This window comes from Ischnura elegans, chromosome 3 (assembly GCF_921293095.1).
Source record: "Ischnura elegans chromosome 3, ioIscEleg1.1, whole genome shotgun sequence".
NCBI lineage: Eukaryota > Metazoa > Arthropoda > Insecta > Odonata > Coenagrionidae > Ischnura > Ischnura elegans.
This window is the reverse complement of record NC_060248.1, coordinates 69,523,607-69,541,633: the sequence shown is the minus strand read 5'-3', so window position 1 is coordinate 69,541,633 and position 18,027 is coordinate 69,523,607. Positions and strand designations below refer to the sequence as shown.

The following is an 18,027-nucleotide window of genomic DNA, read 5'->3' as shown; positions in this document are numbered from 1 at the left end:
AGGAACGTTGCCTTGTTCTTTTGTATTCCCTTCTCTGTGAGCAGTCTAAGGGCCAATATTGCTTCCCTAGTGCCTTTTTTTTTCTGAATCCAAATTGGTCCTCATCTAAATACTCTTCTGCTCTTCTTTCTATTCATCTGTAGATGATCCTGGTCAGTATCTTTGACGCATGTGTAGTTAGGCTTATGGTCCTAAAATCTTTGCAGTTCTCCGCTCTTTTCTTCTTAGGAATAGGGATTATAATGTTCCTCTCGAAGTCGTTTGGCATTTCACCTGTCGAATACATTTCACTAATGATTTTGTACAGCTGGTTTAATGGCTTCACTCCTGCATTTTTAATTAGCTCTGCAGGAATATCATCAATGCCAGCCGCTTTATCCTTAGGTCTCTTACAGCCACATCAAATTCTGATCTTAAAATTGGGGCTCCCATGTCTTCGGCATCCACTTCCCTCTCGTTTTTGATAGCATTCATTCTTAGGCTGCTTCCTTTGTACAAATATTCCAGATATTCCATCCATCTCTTCTCTTTGTTTTCAATCATTAGTTCTCCGTTTTTGTCCCTCAGGGTATTACATCTTACTTTACATTTACCTTACTTACCTTGCATTTCCTTAAAGTGGTTCCTCACTATCCTATAGGCAGCCTCTACTTTTTTTCATATGTATGTATATGAGGTTGAATTTTTAGAAGGCATGAAACACGTTTCAACAGTCTGATTTATTCTGAATTTTAGTGTAAATTTCTTGGGTCTAGTTGTTAGCATGACTTGCAAGTAAGGTTTCATCAAGCGTAGCAAATTTTGTACTGATGTTCATTACAGTGGTGGATTAAGAAGGGGCAATAATCGTCCAAGTAATTGAAGAGGAAATAGAAGAATAGTTATCATTGTCTAAGTTTTCCATTGAATTTTAATTTCAACACCTCAATGTGCAATGTTTACGCTTCTGGTTTGAGTGTTATTTTGCTATTAATTTTCTATAAGAGAACCATTGAAATTAGTTAAGTGGATAGGTATTGTATGTGGTGATTCAAGATTTAGCTTGTTGTCATCTTGGAGGCAGTATATCTTTCTTAAAAATTGCTATGCTTCTTTTTCTGGGGGAAATTTTTTTTATAATTCATGTCATATTGTTCGCATATTCAACTTAAGTACTAATTTTATTATTATTTTGCCTCCTTTCATTTTTATTGTTTGATTAGAGTTCTATTTATTTTCACAGGAATGAAGACCTGAATTTTCTGAAAGACAGGATAGACAGAATACTTCAAGAACTAGGAATGTGAACAAAAGTGCCCCATATTTGTAAGGCATTATTGAAATCTGTTCAAATAGTGTAATTTTATGTCATGATGGTTTTTATACTCAATAAAGTTCATTTACTAAGTGAACCGTGTAAACTACTACATATGTATGCAGAAAGAGAGGTTACACAAAATCAACTTTATACCAGGTTGGTACGAACTTATTACTATTTCTACAATATACATCAGCTTTGTGTAATAAAAAAGTTTATTCTAAAATATCACATTCACAAACATTCTCTCATTGAAGGCACCAGAAATGAAAAATAATGTTATTCTTAGAAATCTTGATCAGTCGTACAGTCATTGTATTCAAAATAGAATTGCACTGTTAGTTTCAGTACTGTTCCTTTTGCATTGTGAGCATTCAGGTGTTGAGGCAAAACTCTTGGATTTTTAGATATCATTTTATACAGCATTCATTCAGATATTCTTCCAAAAATGCACAAAAGAATTTTTTTTCAAAAATATATACATTATCTCAAAGTTGTTATCTATTCTACCCAGCTACCAAAATGTCTCAGAGAATATGTTTATCTTCAGTTTTTACAAAGAAACTACTAGCTACACATTATGACCCTTTCAATCATGTCTTTTTTGTCATCTGAACCAGTGGCAACCAGCATTGGTCAGTGAGCTGTGTGCCACTGAATTCAGGATTGTCGAGAGTACATATGTATATATTATCATGATAACCTATTGCTATATCTGTGATGATGATGATGATGACGATGATAAAATGGAATGTTTCCGGCAGTGGTCCAGTTTTAGGTCATAATAAGGATGCAAATGCAAGTTTTTTCCTGAGTTTTGGTAGCTGCTCAGTGAAATAGTGGTCCCCAAAAGTGTTTGCTGGGTTTTCTCTCGTCTTCTGTTAGGAAGAATTCCCTTCCAGTCTTCACAAACTCTTTTAGGCTCAGAATTCCATCGCCATTGGTATCAATGGCATTGAAAGATTTAATTGCTTCCTGCAAAGAACAGAAAACAAGAAATGAAACTCAAATATCTCCTTCATTACATCTATGCTGCATAACCTTGCATTTTGTCCTTTTTCGGTGCTTCTATATTTGCTCCATTAATTCTAACATGTTATCTCAATCAATCAATTTCTTATTGGTTTTTCCAATTACCCTCTGCAAATATCATTAAGCTGTACAGGTAGAGCTAAGGTATTGAAAATATAAATTTCCATACATCAGATTAGTTTTTTGGACCACAATGAGTAGCATATATTCACTAATTAGGGCTATGTTTAAATTGACTAATAATTTTAATCTGAAATATTTCATGGGTTGATTGCTATGATTCATTCCCATAGGTATTTAGTCAGTAGTAGAGTGCAGCTCTTAAAGAAACCCACCACAGGCAAAGGTTTGCATGCATCTCCTAGTTTCCTCCCTTCCACTGCCACCATCGCTTGCATTTTGAGATCAAACTCTTTTACCAAGTCATCGCAATGGTTGAAGCAAAAAGGAGATATCTATGCACAAAGTAATTTATATTTTTCTGTCTGTAAACAAAGGATTTCATTCCAAATTTGTGAGGTATGTACAGCATGTTAACTTTTAAATTAATTTTAAAGATTTATTCCTGCAACATAATACCGACACATTCATTTTAATATGAATACATGCTACCACTCATACTGTTCCAGCACATCATATGAGGTATGGCATCAAGTGATGCAAAACAACCCTTATTATTTTTTATTTTTATTTTTATTTTAATAAAGAGATACACATACAGCAATACTGCCAATTTAAAGTGCACTTATAACAACACTAATTAAATAATAATGATTTGATTACAAATTTAAATAGAATAAAAAAGAAAAACAAACATTTATCCGGCTATCTAGTCATTTATGCGATAAATATGTTAATGCCCGATGAGTAAAATTTTTAAGTGTCAGACCAAACGGATCAATATCACTGGGCAGAGTATTTATTAAAAGGGAAAGCCTATGGAAAAGAGAGCGCTTAATTACAGATAGCCTGGGTGTAGGAATGTGGAGTAAAGAAGTAGATCGGGTGTGGCGGGAAGGTACTCTAATGTTGAGGAAGGAAACAATGTCAGGACTGTCAAAGTGGGAGTTCAGGGTATTATAAATGAATTTGATGTCTGATTGAAGTCGGAGAAGGGATAAACTAGGGACGGATAAAGAGGATAAAACTGCACTAGTAGGTGACTCGCGGAGATTTGGGTTTCTAAATTTTACAATTTTTGCAAAAAAAGTTGTAACACTGTTAAGGGTGGCAAGATTAGTGGGGGCAGACATTGACCAAATTGGGGAGCAATAGTTGATCACCGGAAGAACTATGGTTGAGAAGTAGCATTGGAGGGCCTTAGTACTGGAGATATCCATGAACCGGTAGAGTAGTCCTAAGAGTGACATGGCTTTAGATTTGATCGCATGAATGTGTTCAGAGAACAGAAGTTTTTGGTCCACAATAATTCCAAGATCTTTCATGGATGACACACGATTAAGAGGCAAGGAGTTAATTGCATAATCAAAAAGGATAGGAGTTTTCTTCGCAGATATTGGAGATGAACATCATATAACATGAAAAATTCAACCACTTCAAGCGTATGCATGAATGCAATGTGAAGGATAAAGTAGGAGTGAGAGCCAGGAAACTACTGTGAAAAGGTATTTTACTACGCACTTGGTACATAATTAAGTTCATATTTTGATCTATATATTTTTTTCCAATGGAATTCAGCTACTCTTGTATCAGATGGGGATGATCAAATAGTTCATTTCCCAGCTTTTTCTAACACATGTTACACTCTTGCTTTTCAAAATAATGTTCATATCTTATACTTTCTGATGAGAGTCGTCATGCCTATTTTATTCCTTCATTGTATCAGTTGGTGTAAGACTACACCAAAAGATCACTGGTTGAGTGAGAATTTCATTTGGGAAGGTTATGCTTTGCGAATTCATAAAGTGTATTTATACTCACACCCTATAATACCTGAAACGAAGTTATCTTACAATGGAATGGCCAACTGAGGGGGTGAGGATAATGTACAAAACTGGACACCTTAAAATGCACAATCAATTTCATAGTGTTTTTATTTATTTATTCAAGTATTGCTTTGATTAAGGTAAGTTTGTGTGGAGTATTAGGGGTGAGTATATTGCACAAAGCTGGACACCTTAAAATTAAAAATCTTGCCATAGTGTTTCTTTTAGTTATTCAAGTATTGTTTTGATTAAGGTAGGTTCATGTGGAGTATTTACAGTATTCTGGAAGTCTTCCCTTCCTTCATGGACTTCTCTCTTAATTTACAATAAGGCCTACTGCTTTTCATTACATCTAAATATACCATTCTCTCTCTTCCTCTCCCTCATTTACCCAATATTTTACCCTTTATCACTGTTTTCAGCATCCCCTCCCCATTCAGTACTTGCTCCATCCAAACCTTCCATCTCCTCCATATCTCATTTGGAGGCTGCCTCTCCTAACCTACCATGTCCAGCACTTTGTTGTTCCTCCTCCTCTCCATCCACCTCAGCTTCTCCATAACCATGACTTAAATGCCTCCAGTCTTTTCTCATCTTCCTTCCTAAGTGTCCATGTTTCCGCACTGTAAATCCCTATACTCCAGATCAGTCTTTTCAGTAGCCTTTTCTTCAAACTTCGACCCCTCCAACCTGTATCTGCTGTCATACATGCTCCACATGTTTCTTACATCTACCCTGAATTTCTTCTTGCTCTCTCAGAATCCCACCATCTTCAGCCTTAATTTTTGACATGGTTTGCCCTCTTTTGCTGCCTGATAGTGGTAGCAACTTTACTTGGTTTGCCATGCACTTAACTCTCCTTCCATCTGAAACTTTTCCATTTTCTCACTTCAAGCCTCCCCTTCTCTACGTCTACATTCTTCCACTTTCTTCTCTCCTCTATTTCTTTTATCATTTCTTCTCCTGTCTGGGGTTGTTTTACTCCTTCTACCCTCAAAGTAGCTAACTGATGACATGGCTGCTTTGACTATTCCTGTTTTAATCTCATCCCTCCCATCCTCCTTAGTCTGCCTATCTCCAATCTCCCAAATACTATTCTCTGCAAGTTCCTAGTATTTTCTCCTCTTAGTCTCTTTCAGAGCTTTTGCATACCATTTATTCACCTTTCTCTCTTTCCTTAGACTTTTGAATCTAATGTCGCATTTCATAAGCACTAGGTTGTGATCTGAATCTGCTTCCATCGCTGGGTAGCTGCATGAGTTTTTCACAGTATTTCTAAACATCTGTCTGACTATGATGTAGTTTATCTGATATCTCCCCACATCCCTTTGACTCATCCATGTGTATCTCCGCACTTTATGATGATTGAACCGTGTGTTTGTGATGGATAACTTGTTTCTCCTGCAAAATTTTGCAGCTTTCTCTTCCCTGTCATTCCATATTCCTAATCCAAATTCTCCTATTTCATTCCCATCGCTCCCTTCCATGACTATTGCAATTAGTCCCCCAATGCTACAGTATTTTTCTTAACAGGGATTTCCCTGATAATTTGCTCATGCTGTTCATACACCTCACCAACTTCTTCCTTCCTATGATTCCTTGTGGGTGTGTAAACTTGGACTGCCATAATGTTGGTGGGTCGCGCCTTAATTTCTTACATCACAATCCTATCGCCTACCTGATCTTTACCAACCACTCTCTTACGGAGCTTTACCTTTAATAGAATAGCTACTCCCTGTTGACTCTGAAGATCCTCCCGACCACTAAAGATAGCCTGTACCCATCACTCCTGTAGTTCCCACAATCCCTTCACATCACTTCAGATAGTCCCAAGATACCTTTCCTCCCTTTCTCCATTTCCCTTTCAATATTTTCTAGATTACCCACCCTGATGATTGTTCTACCACCCCATGGCCCAACAATCATAACTGCCTTCATTTTCTCCATCTTCTTGGTCTTATTTTCTTCTTTCCTGGATACTACTGCTAATGATAAATATGTAATGGCAAAAAAGAAAGCTGGGAATTCAACTTCCCAGGTGATCATTATGATTAGCCCTGATTACTATCGATGAAAATAAATGATCAAATTGTTGGGTTAAATACAATTGTATCACAAAAATCCATTTTGCAGCTGAAAGAGCAATAGCATCATACCTGGCTCTTGATTGTGTGCATACTCTTCTCTAGCAGAGAATTTCTTTCTAATCTCCAGCACATTTCCTCTGTGATCTTCCTTTAATAATTAGGTATGTAATTCCAGAAATATCATCTTAACAGTTTTGAGTATATAGGGCATCTATATCTGAGCATTAATCTGCAATGCAGCTAATTTTCAAGGAATTTAAGTGAAATTTAGTGACTTCCTCAATAATGGAGCATACAGTCTCTCTGTCATTCTTTCCAGAAACCTATCAGGCTTTTAACACTATCTGCCATTACTGAAAGAAATATTGATATGCTTACCTCTTCATCCAACCCAAGGCATTCAAAAAATAATTTGAATTCAGCCACAGATATTGATCCACTCCTATCTTTGTCAACGGCCTGAAATTAAGGGAAGCATATTACTCCATAGTTTATACAAGAAAATATTTGATATAGTCAAACTTAGAAAATGTTAGCCACTTACCTTGAAGAGATAAGGTAGAAATAAATGTGCCTTTTTCTTGAGGCTCTTGTCATTAATAACATGCGTCATATTTGTGACATATTGTTCCATAGTGATCAGGTTATATGGATCTTCAGCTCCCCACTGTTCCTCCCAAACTGTCTAAAAATCAAAAGTACCATCAACTTAGTTTGGCTAATGATAAGGAGTAGATAAACTTAAAGTGGAACGTATTTTATGCAAAATTATTTTTTAAATTCCTAATCAGAAGCTGAGCATCCCACTAAAAATAATCCATGACCGATAGCATAACAGGAATAATGCCGAAAATAATGACATGAATTTTAATATTTTGTAAGCTAGGTCTATGCACCTTATGGTCACAATGGTCATCACTAGTCAGTTGATTCTTGTAAGAGTGCTCTTCAGCATGATATTTGAATACTGTAATGGCCAGTGGTATTATTATTGTTCTCATTGTTGATTGAAAAGGGTTACTAATATTTTACATCTGGATTAAACCTCACTAATTGCATTAATAAATATTTGATGGAGGTCATGGAACACCAGGGATGATAATAATAATGGTATAGTATTTTGGGGAGGCAACCAACAGCTGAGGTTATTTGCTCCATGAGGGAAGGTTATAGAAGGAAGGGTGGAGAAAAGCCTGGCATTGGCATTAGCCTGCTCTTAACAAAAGGCACCAATGGGACCACAGCTTAACGTCCCATCCGACAGACTGAGTGTTGCACTTGAAATGTTCTCCACACAACATTCAAGCAGGCACTGGGCAGTCTCTGAAAATTCTCTGCCACTGCCGGGATTTGAACCCAAGCCCACTGGGTGGGAAGCTATCACTCTAGCCACCACACCAACCCGATCCCCAAGATAATAATAATACAAGTAGATTTAATGGTGCCAAAAGATATGCAATACATATATAGGACTCATCAAAATATAAAAACACAATATATATTTACATTCATATCCACACATGATTAGCCGTAGTGGCCGTATACATAAGGTGGCCATAATATTATCAGCAGAATGAGAGTGACAATCTTCAAATTATGTATGCACATTTTTTTAGCCAGTGTTATATCTCTACGATGCCAATGGTAAAGCCACACTGAACTCACTATTTTCATTACAATGAACTATCATTCTGATAAGCATAATGCTGCAGAAAAAACTAATACATACTTTTGCAACTCGTTTAGCACCCAGTAGTCATGTCCTTAGCACATATATTCACAAATTGGATGATTGTGCCAGATTTATGGCTGGCTTTGCTGCCGCTGTCCATTATGCACTATTTCCATCTGAGACGGTGCCAAAACTATTCATCTAATACATCTATGAGAACATTGATGCAGGTAGCAGAATCTAGGGTGATTTTGGTTATTTTCAATCATTCACTGATATTAACCCATTAGTGCATAAAGTTATTTTTGTCAAATATTTATTTAAAAAGTTATTATTCTGGCAATTAAGGTTCATTTTAATTAATTTATGCAATTTTTAAATTTTTACAATAAATTGTTTAAATAATACAGCCCGTCCGATATATCGGACGTCATGCACGGGGGGCAGTAGTGTGGGTTGCTGTAGTGCATTCCTATAGAAGTTTTGCTAAAATTATTTAATAAATGAGTACAATTTTCATGACAGTGATTCGATGTTAAAAGACGATACATAAAGAGCATATAAACAAGAAACATTATATATTTTGACACTTTTATATGATATTCGTAGAAAAATTTTGGATGAAGGCCAACGTTGCATTTATTACAAAAGAATTATGCTCTCCCTTTACAGTCTACTCTTCGTCTCTAGATAACAATAAATTGTGGCCAGAGGTTCAGGCAATCAAATCTAACAGAATTAATGGGAACATGAGTTTGATATCCTTAGATAGATGATTTTCAAACATTTTTAGCATAATCAAGGCAAGTGACCTTCGATGTTTCAAAAGAGACCTTTTTCTGTCCAGTTATTTTTCAATAAGGAAGCCACGCATTTCTAACAGCAACATCGAAAAAAATAGGCTAACTTTAGCCACCACCATTTATTCTATCTTATTCTGGGCCTATATGAAGCAATAAACTGGAACATTTGATCAACTCCACCCATCCCTAGGCTATGAGATGAGAAAACTGTTGACTGAGCAACAGAAATCTTGCTTTTCTTTTCTCTTGACCATCTTTTTGTGGCAAAGACCGAAAATTTTCATAGTTTGTTGCAATATTGACAACACAATAATCTTCTCACCTGATGAGTAGAGCATTATCATAACTTTTAAAGCAATAGGCACTTCTTTCTTCCTTTTTCAACATTAACTTTATCTTGAGAGGACAATTTTCCACTCTAATCCCCTGTATTGTATCACTTGCACAGATATTTTTAGAAGCAAGGTGCCCTATGAGTTTCACCGAAGTGAATTAATAATAAAAAATACTCCCATCCTATATCTTTTGCTACATTAGCAGCATTTAAAAGGGGTACAGCAATGTCTCCACTAAGAACAAATTGCCAAGGTTTGTGTGCATCTTTACCGGAGCACACTTGAAATGTTAGAACTGGTACATGAGGCCCAATTTTTAAATCCAAATGAATTGGCTTTCCCTAATACATTGTTTTGCATAATGCTTCCGATAATAGGGTATCATGCTCTCAACAATCGATTAATTTTCTTACAGGCCCAAAAGATTGGCAGGTAGTTTCAAACATCGTCAAAAATAGTCTCATTTTGAACAGACAGTCACTTCCTTCACTTTTTGAGCTGTCATTCAAGAGTAACTGTCGTAATTTAATTTGAAATCGATTACAGCAAATGCTTTCCGGTAAATGCATGAGCACATGATACTCTTTGGACCAATACATGCATTTATTAGGATACTAGCACCCGGCATTGCTAGGGAAGGTTAGTACCTAGAGACGGGGAAACTTAAATCTTGGAACTCATGGTCATATTGATCTCTCAATGGGAAAATATGAAAGGACGTATGAAGAAGCACGATTTGTCGGAATGCACGGTTAAAAGGTCAGCAAGGGTCTTCGTGGGCCATTTACCTTAGAACGGTGAAGTTGCGAGAAAAGGCAGTATTGGAACTGGAAGTTATATAAACATGGCAGAGTGAATGGGGATATTATTGGAAGGTGGGAGAGTAAGCAGATGGTGGGGAATGGGTACTAGGTGGTGCTAAGCGCACTTGCAGGGTTCGGTAATGAGAAAATGATACTAAGGACGCATGGGACGCAACTATAAGTAGCACTACAGGGTTTGGGAGCATGAGATGCACCTCTGTACAGACTTTGGCCACAATCCATGCAGCTGTAAGGAAATGGGCAGCGGACAGACAAACAGACATCCTCTTTTATACATAAAAAAGATTTAGCTTGGCATGACATTAGCATATCACCGAGGAATGCCATAACTTCCTCCTTCTCCAAAGCTAGGTTTACATTTTTATAGTTAGTATATATGCAACTGAGTCTGCAAATGTAATTTTGCATCATTATTCACGTACAGAGGTGATATTGGGTGTTTGTTAATTATTCCCAAGGCTGATAATTTTTTATGGATCATTACTTACAGTATGCTAGTACTCCACCTTTAAATAAAATTATGTAATTCAATTTTATAATCATACCTACAATATTAAAACAAAAATTTGAGGTTGTAATATAAGAGCAGCAATCTTTAGATTAGTTACCAGAACTGACCCCCGTGCATGGCATCCGATATATCGGACAGTCACTTTTAATTGTTGATATAAAATACAAAATAGTATACCAAAACTTGAGGAAATAAGAAAAAAAAACATCAACCTTTAGAACAAAAATAAGGTAAAAGTTATCAACATATTGAGCAAAATACTTTTAAAAAAATAATTTACACACCCCATGTAAGTGACTGAAAATTTTTCAATGCCAAGTCTCACATAAATTCTTCTCAAGCCGATAACTTCAAGAAGTCAACTAAAATATTAGCAGAGCGGTGAAGACAGGCATTCATTTGAACTTAATGTAGTATTACAATGTAGCACATGTCAACTGGAGTCTAGAAAAAAAATTCAATATGCGCGTCCGATATACCGGACGCTATGCACTAATGGAGTTGTGGGGTCAATGAAAGTTGTTTGGGTCCACATTAGGAGTATAATAGTTAATAAAAATGGGGTACATAGTAGTTTGGATTTCAGAGGTTTACAAGTGATTATGTCAGCTAGATTTGTTTGCTGCCATCACAATTTCATTCATCAGTAATTTGATAGCTTTTCCATGAATGACATAAATATTTATAAGTTTGATAGTTACTTAGATACTTAATAGTTTTAAACTATTTATTTAAAGTTTTCTACCTATTCAGAACTGTATAAAAAGTCTGCCAAGGAGTTCATTATTTTCTATCCATTTACTGAAATTAACTTCCTTCCTTTTTATTGCCATTATCTATGATTAATTTTTGTTGAACAGTTGAAGGCAGCCAGACCTCAAAAACTTTTTCCTAGAGGTCATTCTTTGGTATTTTCTTAAGACCAAAGATTTTGACAATAAGAATGTAGTCTGGTCATGATTGATCTCATTAGCATCCACAGACATATTCTTCTGAATATGTACTCATCTTTTTCACTACCATAATACAGTCTGACTTGCCTCCAAGAGTAGAGTGTACAAAAGAAAATGTCCTTAGACTGAATAGAAATAATAATAAGTGTACGCCTAATGAGACTCGAGAGATCCTAAGTCAAATAATTGTTGGTGGCAAAATAAACTTACCTTTAAAGTTGAACGAAAATTTTCTTGCTGTTTTGGTGTAAGATGACCCAAATTTACAAATTTGTCAGCAATAATGCGGAAGTCATCCCAGGAAACCACTCCGTCATTGTTGATGTCCATCAAAGCATGAATCGTGTACATTTTTCGCCTCCAAAATGTACTTGTGCCCTGTAAATTTTGAGACATTAGTTGTTAAACTCATACATAGAATGAATGGTATTGATCATAACAGTTCATTTTATAATATAAATATTAGTACCAAAAAGGTATCAAAAGGTATTTTTCTGATCATAAATTATGCAGTCTGCCCTAAGTTCATTATAAAGGATGAGCAATTTCTAATATTAAACATATATCAGACTAAAGATTGAATTAAGTCTTAATTGACTCATCTGGAGAGGACTAGTAGGACATAGGTTTCCTGAAAATTTTGTAAGCTAGAATAGATCCAGGCTAGTATACATCCTGGTACACAATGCCATTTTTATTTTTTTTAAATAGTTGTTTAAACCATGAAGGCCTAGAGAAATATAAAAATTTATACTATTAATGCACTTTAATATATTTATGGGACCAAAGCTTTATACAATGCGAATAATTATTGAAAAGTTTAATGGATCATGTGAGTTCCTCTCACATTATTTTCAGATATTCCTTGAATTTTTAAGTCCAACACTTCAACAATGTACAATCATTCATAAATTAATTTTGCAATGAGAATTAGTTTCAGAGAAACCCGTCATCATCATTAGCCTGCTCTTAACGAAAAGCACCAAGGGGACCACGGCTTAACGTCCCACCCGACGGACAGAGTTGCGCTTGAAATGTCCTCCACACAATATTCAATCAGGGATTGGGCAGTCTCTGAAAATACTCCGCCCCCACCGGGATTAGAATGTGAGAATTAATCAGGGGTCCTGCTTGTGATTCATTTTGATATCAGATATTTTAATGCCAAAAATTGATTTAAGGAAAGATTGAGATAGATTGAATTAATATATGATCTTATTAGTGGGCACTTCATATTGAATAATGATACTCGTATATTATGGGTATAACACAGCGAAAACTCAATTAGTGAACTAAGTGGTTTAGGCCACTCAGGTGGAACTTGAACACCAGACTTTCGGCAGGAGTACTCGGGGACATTTTGAGGCGTAGGGAGATTTTACATCTCTCCGCCCCACCTTTAACCCCTTACATGCTGAAATTCACTATTAACGAACCAGTATTTTGATTTGTAGAAATCAGATTTTTCTCAGATTGTGATCTGATGTATTTTTTATAGATTGGCTCTTTATATTTTTTCAAATCCTTTTTCTATATTCTGCAAAATAATTCCCAATTTTAATAACGAAGTTAAAAGGCTAAAATTAACTCCGGCTTCTAAAGTTTAAGAACGCTAAACGCTGAGATCTGCTTCTAGGGTTCAGGGGGGGGGAAACTTGCCCCCCTTGCCACCTCCTCTGGACGACCCTGAATTCGGATTTTACCCCGCCGCCACTGACGTCGGAAATTCTCTCTACCGCAGTCTCCAATCTTCCCATCAGAACTCCTCGTGCCCGCATGCAAGTCTCCGCACTCAATGTAGATAAATCCGTCGGCCAGTTGAGCGGTTGGCCCATTCCATTCAATTTTTCACCCGCGAGACAGCAGAGAGGGACACGAGGCGATGCACGTAGGCACCCGGTGCATCGGCTTTGGGCCCACGCGTTCGTTCAAGCGAGTTTGTCTACGCCTCACTCCACCAACCACATCTCTCTGCTATGCACGCGAGTGGAAGGGACGTCGAGACCAGCGGCACGTATTTCCCTCGCCAACCCCCAAAACCAAAAGGCCCCGAAGGCAGCCCATCTGTCTGCACTCCGCAGTTGCTCCCTCAAGGTACTCACGTGCAAGAAGAAGAGCACATACTTAAGCAAAATGTATTGTTTGACTTGATATTCCTGGCGGGTATTCTTATATTCCGCAGTGTGCAATAACTCCCATAAGTTACTCATGAGCAGAATGTTAAGGAGGAGGGAAATGATTATCAATTTCGAGGTGGACTGATTCACTTACTTCTTTTACTCTTGAGACGTGCTCCATGAGGCTTCGATAGACAACATCAATTGTCCGAGGAACGATTTACCCGTGAATGAGAAAGCCATAATGTTGTATTGATTATATAATGTTTGATGGAGTATTTTTAATGGCCATTACGGTCACCGAACAGAATTTCGTCAAAAGGTCTAGCGATAAAATTGAATAGTTAATTCAGAGCAATAATTATTATAACTATTGAAAAATAACATGTACGCGAAGTGCAGGGTAAATAGGTGTCATGGTGCCAGAACGCAGTTCCGGCACTGATTAACAAAAGACATAATAGTCAAATAACACTTTCATCAATTTTGTATAAAAATGTCAATAATAACTTAGACCGAGTAATATTTCACTTCTAAAAAAAGTTAAGGAAAGAGCGTTCCGGCACTGCTAATTTGCCATGACATCACTGTGTATACATCTATACTATATTAAGCGTTACCAAAAAACCAAACAAAGCGTTACATATTCAAAAGGAAAAACGTAGGGATTCCTCTTTCGAAGGTAAATAAGTACTAAATACGGTTCAGCGTTTCGTTTAAAAGATACTATCTAACTGTAATCTACACTATATTCATTATCAGGATGATAATTTACCGCGGGAAGTTATATTTAACCGTCATCGGCGCAGACCCCAATCCTTGTAAAGATAGGCAGCCATTCATTCAAGTGATGAATAATTTCATTGTCTGGAAAAGACCTGCACAGGTGTAACGTGAAACGACCATTCGGGGCTTCCCGAACAAATACTGTAGAAAAATGTATTCCGAAATTTTGATTAGCAGATGAAGTCATGATATTCGCTTCTAATTTAGTTTTAGGATTTCTTAAATAATTTTTGTGCTCATGGGTTTATTCACTGCCACCTGAGGAAATTAATATTTCGTACGTATTAACTGATTTCAGCAGTGTGACTTAACAAATTTAGAACATGGCCTTTTTCCAGATATTATTCCCTGACCACTATACCTGTTAATGAATGCTTTTGAATCGCGCTCGAGGTAAAATACTTGTATTTTCCGTTTACAGGTCCAGAGTATTTGTAATTGTATGTACGGTAACTGCGCAATTTATGGTAATTATAATTGCCTGGGGGGTCAGTGCCACTTTAATTTCCACTATGGTACCTTTTCTATTTTAAATAATTGTCCATAAATATTTCTTTAGAGTACAAGCTGAACTCTACACGACGCGCCTACTCTAGGAAATGCACCAAGGTGTGAGATTTTCTAGGTATTATAGATCTTTTAGAAGATCCGTGGGGGGATGCCCGAGGCTTGAATAGCACACAACACAGACCTAACCGTTGAACTGACCTTCGACTTGAAGGCGATTAAAAAAAATAAATAAATTAAGTTCAATCATTCGTAAAGATGGATCGCATAAAAAATGCAGTTTAAATGAGGTTGGGCGAGAAATTTATTTCAAAGAAAGTGTCCGAAGCAATCTATTATGGATAGAACCGGTATAATAAACTCCGAAGCACCGTAAAATGACATGTTCTACGATTTGGGGAAATTTACCTTATCCCACCTAGATGGGTCCGTAACTTCCCTAGGGGTCCCAAGTGGGTCATAATAGACCACGCCCCGTCCTACCTCATCATTTGACCTGGTCCGTAATCTATTTTGTGGGAAGGAACACATAAATCAAAGCCCGAGACGTCGCAAGTCGCAATCTAGAGGTAGGCAGATGGACACATTAGATAAAAAGCTTTATAGGTCCCATTATAGCTAAATAAGAGAATTAGTATAATTAACGGACGGACTCAGGAGGAGTAAGAAGGCCGATTCACTCCTACATTTTTCAACAAAATGATATAGCTCATAGCGATCTCACTCGCTTACAGCTCATAATGAGTTTTAAACTCAAGATTTCTTTTCATTATTTGACACTTGATTGAGCAATGCAGTTCCATTTTGAAACCAGTCTTATCCTAAATAACTGTGATAATGTATATAACCCAATGTAAATGACTTCGGGACTTTTAATTAGGTTATGTCGCGATCAAATGTTTACGTTTAATTCAATTATTTAATGTGATGAACAATGTACACCCCTTTAAGACGGTGGCGTAGATCAGGAGCATTGAAATCTATTTCACTATTATCCTATTTTTTCGATAAAAATATGTAACAGCTCAGTTCTCCGTAATGATCTATATTCTTAAAGTGACATGCATATACATTTATATTTCCCTGAAATGTCAAGTATCAACTGGCCATGGGAAGAAAGAAGATAAAACCGTTACGACGATACCAGTAGGTTTTTTCGGGAATCCAAAAATGTTCCAAGTAAACGTAGAAATTCGAGATAAACCCGGGTGAACTATTTATCTCAAAGTCAAGATAAATAGCCACCACGTCGTTTTCGCGTTCCGGAAGTTATAGTGGGCCTCAACCACGCTTCAACAAAGGCAGTTGTAGTATAAATATGGAGACAAAAATTAATGGGAAATCATTCCAAAAGCAATAATTGTAAACGCGGAATGTGCGTCGTTTAACTGTTTTCGATCGGGAAATGGTGTGTCTACCCGAACGAATGACCGTTCATCAACTTTTACAATGAATCGTTTATACTTATAGAAATTTATGCGTCAAATTAGAGTTTGGATGAGTTAGGTTACAGATTCTAAAACAGCTTAGCATTACGCACGACCTTTAAGGACTTTTTATAACAAGATCTACGTAATTCCCGCGAACACTGAAAAGGGCGTGAAGTTGTATACTTAAATTGGTTGTATAAGAAACCCTCTCAAATTATAACATGCTAGAGCCCACGTTCTCAAACGCTCTCTCGCCGAATTCACGAAGATTATCATGGTTGCGCTTCCAAATTACATTTTTGTCCGAAATTTTGCATTTTCAAACTTACTCGGCAGTGCATAAAAAATTCGGTGTATACCTATAGCACTAAAATGGGTTCACTCTAAAATTACAATTCAGCAATTCTACTTTACGGCGTTGGCAAGATGACAGTTATTTAGGGGAATGATATCTAAAATACTCATCTATACTATCTATTTGTAGGTGTAAAAATAGATGTCTGTTTGTCTGTCCGCTTTGCGTTCTATATGTCATTTAGGATTGCCACCGAAGGTAGTACATAGGAGCATCTAATGCTCCCAAACCTCGTATTGCTACTTTCGATTGCATCCGATTCATCCTTTCCGTCGTTTTCTCATAGCCGTTCGTTATGTCAAATCATTCAACTTCTGCGGTTGGACATCCTGCCGGGTAAGCACACCTCTTAACACGCACAAAAAGAAAACAAAAATTCTTTATGATCATGAAATCCAAGTTCCAGGTTTCCCACCTCTCTGGGTATTATCCTTCCCGAGCAACGCCGGGTGGCCTGCTAGTACCCAATGTAAATCATACGAAATAAATACACTATTATTTTCTGGCATCAAAAGAGAATCTAAAAAAAGAAGTGGAGCATAAAAAAATCGAGTTTTTAGATATTGATCCGGTAAAATAACGATGCGTACTTAAGAGAGGTACATAATTTGCAAAGCAAAAGAATAGCAAGTACAAGGAGCCATAATTTCACATGCGTAGGGCCGAAGAAATAATGAAATAATGGCGTTAACACCCGTAGCATATGACTTCTATACCTCCATCTCGCTCCTCACTGGCAGTCATGCAAAGTGCTTACATGCATTCATACCTATTTACAAAGGATCTACCCAAAAAGTCGGAAATTCAAGAGTCTTTATAACAACACAAAAAAGCCGAGGAAAAAAACTTATTCCCTTACGGCAAGATATTTGAAACTCAGCGATATCAGAAAGTTGAAGCACAATCCTCAAGGCGCTCCAAAATTAGACTCAGAATAGATTTCGAAAAGATACTATCTCGACTCTGTTTGAAGTTCAATGATACGGAATTTATTTGTCCAAAACTTATCAAAGAGATATTATGTCTTCCGTATTCATTCCAACATCATCGTTATATAAAGCGGCTACTGAGTGAGGGAAATAGCATTAGATATCCTGGATGAACTCATCGTTCGTGTAAGACCCGATCAACCCAGGCGAACAGGTTTATAACAGAAATAACGAAGAGCTAACGGAGTCCATTTTCATAAATTAGGGGGATCATGCCGTAAAGTGAAAGAACTTTTAGCAAATAGTTCTCCTCCTCTCTTTTAATTCAAATAAGGCCAAGACGAGGTCAACGGCAGAAATTCGTGTAGTGTGGGACAGAAATACGGATAGAAATTTGCCTGGAAAAATTACTGTTCTTAAGCAAACAAGGAGAATTTTTTGCT

The 18,027-nt window shown here is 36.8% G+C and overlaps 2 protein-coding genes across 2 annotated transcripts in view; one reads left to right on the top strand and one right to left on the bottom strand.

The window, feature by feature from the left end:
- LOC124155994 (nuclear pore complex protein Nup88) overlaps positions 1-1,391 on the top strand; it is a 364,729-nt gene extending 363,338 nt beyond the window's left edge. Inside the window, exon 15 of the mRNA XM_046530249.1 lies at positions 1,223-1,391. Within this exon, the coding sequence (XP_046386205.1) occupies positions 1,223-1,286 (64 nt within the window). The 3' untranslated portion in view covers positions 1,287-1,391. The remainder of the gene's footprint in view (positions 1-1,222) is intronic.
- Positions 1,392-1,911: 520 nt separating this feature from the next.
- The window catches only part of LOC124155995 (sarcoplasmic calcium-binding protein), a 40,708-nt gene continuing 24,592 nt past the window's right edge, over positions 1,912-18,027 (bottom strand). Inside the window, exons 3-6 of the mRNA XM_046530250.1 lie at positions 11,671-11,838; positions 6,907-7,047; positions 6,741-6,821; positions 1,912-2,272 (exon numbers count right to left, since the gene is read on the bottom strand). Coding sequence (XP_046386206.1) covers positions 2,126-2,272; positions 6,741-6,821; positions 6,907-7,047; positions 11,671-11,838 — 537 coding nt within the window. The 3' untranslated portion in view covers positions 1,912-2,125. The remainder of the gene's footprint in view (positions 2,273-6,740; positions 6,822-6,906; positions 7,048-11,670; positions 11,839-18,027) is intronic.